The 3,930-nt window shown below is 37.3% G+C and overlaps 1 protein-coding gene across 1 annotated transcript; it reads left to right on the forward strand.

Moving 5' to 3' along the window:
* The first annotated feature begins 553 nt into the window (after nucleotides 1–553).
* Nucleotides 554–3,556, forward strand: LOC113766901 (1,2-dihydroxy-3-keto-5-methylthiopentene dioxygenase 2). Its single transcript, XM_027311062.1, has 7 exons — nucleotides 554–646; nucleotides 1,754–1,865; nucleotides 2,218–2,312; nucleotides 2,418–2,532; nucleotides 2,614–2,738; nucleotides 2,973–3,043; nucleotides 3,201–3,556. The coding sequence occupies exons 1-7, from the start codon at nucleotides 629–631 to the stop codon at nucleotides 3,265–3,267; spliced, it is 603 nt and encodes a 200-aa protein (XP_027166863.1). The 5' UTR covers nucleotides 554–628; the 3' UTR covers nucleotides 3,268–3,556.
* The last annotated feature ends 374 nt before the right edge of the window (nucleotides 3,557–3,930 follow it).

A 3,930-nucleotide genomic window follows, 5' to 3' on the forward strand; every position in this document is an offset into this window, starting at 1 on the left:
AAAGCAAACCAATGCACTATACTACCATTTGTTGGTTGCATAAGCATTCTTTCATGATCTTTGGTATTTTTGCCTTTTACTACAATGTTAAGCTGAAATAAATTTTTTTGGGTTATATTTTTTGTGCTATCTAATCGGCTATGAAAATAGGGGAAAAATATTTTTAGAAAATAGTGCAGTACTTTTTTATGTAATGTAATGTACCCCTGACACAAACAAGTTGCTGAAAACGTGGTATGATGGAAACAAAAAATTTGGCAAAATTCAACAAACAAACAGAGTCAAACAGACAATTATAGTCAATTTCGTAAGCCAGGCCACAAGTAATTGAGGCCAGATGCATGTCCAGATTTTAGGAAAAAGAGAAATTCTTTGATTTCTGCACTTGAGAATACTAAAATACCCCTCCTTCTGTCGAGTCAGCTTTAGAAATTCAATTAATCTGGTCAAATTCCTTCCATTCCAGAACGAGGGCATTATCGTAATTTAAGTTTCAAAGTCAAGGACATATTGGGCACGATGTTTATAAATTCGGCGTGGTTCCGAAGCTCAATCGCGGAAAAAATTCCATTCAGACCTGAGGATAAAGAGCTGACCTGTGGAAAGGAAAAAAAAAAAGAAGCAAAAAATGGGTTCTCTTACAAAGGTATGATATCCCGCTGACTATTTTCTATGTGTTTCCCTGAATTTATCATACTACTTTATCCGAATTGCATGCGGAAGATTTTGGTTTGGATTAGATGAATCCGTTATCGTGAAATTGCGTAATTTTTTTCAGTTTATTTTGGATGCTATGCTCAGGTTCTCTTACAAAGGTATTTCAGTTTATTTTGTGTTATAATACAGATTGAAATAGCTTGCATTTATGAGTGTGATTCTTAAGAGAATTGATATTTAATTGAGGGAAAGACTACATCTTGTTGATAGATTGATATCAAAGACTGCAGGAAGAAGATGAAGGAAATAAGAGTGGTTCCGCTTTTTTCTTTTTCTGGAAGAAAATAAAGCTGATTATTTTGCTTTTGTGAAGATTGAATTTAGAGAGGAAGTTTGGTGGCTTTGGATTATAGGGGCATTCAATGGTGTGTTCTTTTACCAGTTGTTCTTGGCTTTTGAGGGATTGGAAGTTTTACTTTTAGGTTTTTTCGATCTAGGTATGGTGTTCCCAATGGGATAATTGTCGGGAATAGAACTAGTTTACTATTCTTGTGCATCCAAACTATGATTTGGAACTGGAACTACTGCAGAAACTATTCTTGTCGGGTGTGTTTTGGCCTGTTTCTTGGATTTCACAGGACTTACTGGTGATATAGGTGCAATTAGAGGGATTAGTTGCAGTTTCTGTAAATGGATTTTGGCATTTGTGTATCTTGCTTTCTGTATTTTCTGTTGAATAGTTACTATCTCACATCTATGTGTGTGGACTAAATTTGTGACTAGGCTTTATCCAGCTCTTAATTCTCGTTTTAGGTTCTAGTAATTTGAATAACTAGGGAACACATCATAAGCTACACAATGTGGAATACATAATCTTATGTTATCTGGTGTTCCAGTTGGGAAAAGAAGTTCTTAAATCGTCTTGCTTCATGTACATAGCTAAAAGAGGAGAGGCATATTTTAGTACTATGTTTGCTTCATGAGTGCAATTGACCCATTGAAATTTCTGTGTCGTTTAGTTCCTGATTCCCGTTGAGAAAGGTGTGTTTCTTGACGGGAAAATATTGGATCATTTCATCTATTTTTTGTATTGTAGGATGACAGGGAGGAAGTGATACAGGCATGGTATATGGATGACAGCGATGAGGACCAGAGACTTCCCCACCACCGTGAGCCAAAGGAGTTTGTCTCTCTGGATAAACTTGCAGGTATATACATTGGATACTAGCCAGGATTATTCTCAATCTATGAAGGGCTTCTGTTGGAACAAAGCTAGTTATTGACTGTCCTTTTTTTTTTCCTCTGTTATTGACAATATACAAGCGTCCTGGTTCTTGATAAAATTTGTTACACATTCACATTATGCCTGTAGTGAAGTTAATTGTCTGTGCAAGACCATTTGAATTATCCGTGAATTGCTTTCTCTCTGTCTAGCCTCTAATTAAACGTGTCTTGAGTGTCATCTTTTGCTTTTTTCTCTCTGTTGAGCCTCTGAACTTATTTAAATGCATATTGAGTTACCTTGTCTTATTCTCTGATCCAGTGTTCTCAATTTTCCAGAACTCGGAGTACTCAGCTGGCGATTGGATGCTGATAAGTATGAAAATGATGAAGAGTTGAAGAAAATCCGTGACGCCCGTGGATATTCATACATGGTATGAAGAAGCGTCAATCAAAGTGGCATACATTTATTATCTTTGTCAGTTGAACTTTGTCTTGACTGGTAAGTTGAGTATAATGGGATCCAAACACCTTTTCAGGACTTCTGCGAGGTTTGCCCTGAGAAATTACCCAATTATGAGGAGAAGATCAAAAACTTCTTTGAAGAACATCTTCACACTGATGAGGAGATCCGCTACTGCGTTGCAGGGAGTGGTATGTTAATGAACAGTAATTTGACTCTGTTATCTTACTTTCTCAAACTGGTCTATGGCCTTAAATTTTTGTCTGGTGAAGGTTACTTTGATGCTCGGGATCATAATGATGAATGGATCCGCATCTGGGTAAAGAAAGGAGCCATGATTGTCCTTCCAGCTGGGATTTATCACCGCTTTACTCTTGATTCTGACAACTACATCAAGGTACTTGTGTGCAGTACAAATAAGCCTGTGTTAGACAAAAAGTACAATGTTGTACAACTGTTCTTTTTTTTCATTTGGGCCTGAGTATGGATTGGTTGCTCAATTGATGTGTGTTGTTCATTATTATTATTTAGTTTTTCTGTGATCAAATCATATACCCACATTGTTTGGTTATTATGGAAACGATTCATGGAAATTATTTCTTAATTAAATCACATTGTTGTTGTTTTGTAGGCAATGCGGCTTTTTGTTGGCGATCCGGTTTGGACGCCCTTTAATCGCCCGCATGACCATCTTCCTGCAAGGTATGTCTTCTACTTAGCTTGAAGCTCTTTGCTTCTCCACATATTTATTGTTGCCATGGTCCGAACTCTAAAAGAAATCTAAATAGTAAATATAACCTGGAAAATAGAAGTGGAAAGTTATGGTCTGTTATTCTAAGAAGGGGGTCATTGTATGCAGGAAAGCATATGTTGAAACATTTGGGCAGAAGGAAGCTGCAGGTCAGGCAGTTGACGCTGCAGCTTAAAAACGCATCTACAGTATGACAAGTGAAGCTTATTATAATAGCTATCAAATAAATTGGATTGAATGATACTTCCTACTGGCTTGTTGCTTTGCTTTGCTTTTAATTGCCTGTAATCGTTTAAGATGATGTATAAGAAAAGATGGAAAACTGTGTTGTGCTTGCCTGCTTTATCAGCCCATCTTAAATGGTGTGTTCTTTTGTTGTGTATATGCGAGTTGCAATGGTGGATCCTATATTGGTAAAACTGACTATATGTATAATATGCTTCCTGCCCTTTTCCACCCTGCTACAACTTCTGAATTGATGTTAGGAGATCATGTTTTGTCTGGGATCTTTTGTTCTACATCCATCCGGAAACCCATATAAAGTAAGCCCTTTTTTTGCCCTTTTGTTGTTCGTATTAGTTTAATATATTGGTGTCCTATTTAATAAGCTGGAACTTTGTTTCAACGGCTGGATGTGGTAACGCGTGTATTGAGTGATCTAGGTGGGTCAGATACTTCCTACGACTAAGTATTTGGTAGGCAACCGATATCGATATCATTGGGTGGGCTGTGCCACTCTTGGATCATACAGCAGACTAGTGATATGCTTGCAGATGTTTGTGACCCGCAGGGAAGGCCTCATATTATTAGCAATAATATACCACGGTCTTTGGCACGG

Source organism: Coffea eugenioides, chromosome 3 (assembly GCF_003713205.1).
Source record: "Coffea eugenioides isolate CCC68of chromosome 3, Ceug_1.0, whole genome shotgun sequence".
In the NCBI taxonomy this organism is placed as follows: domain Eukaryota; kingdom Viridiplantae; phylum Streptophyta; class Magnoliopsida; order Gentianales; family Rubiaceae; genus Coffea; species Coffea eugenioides.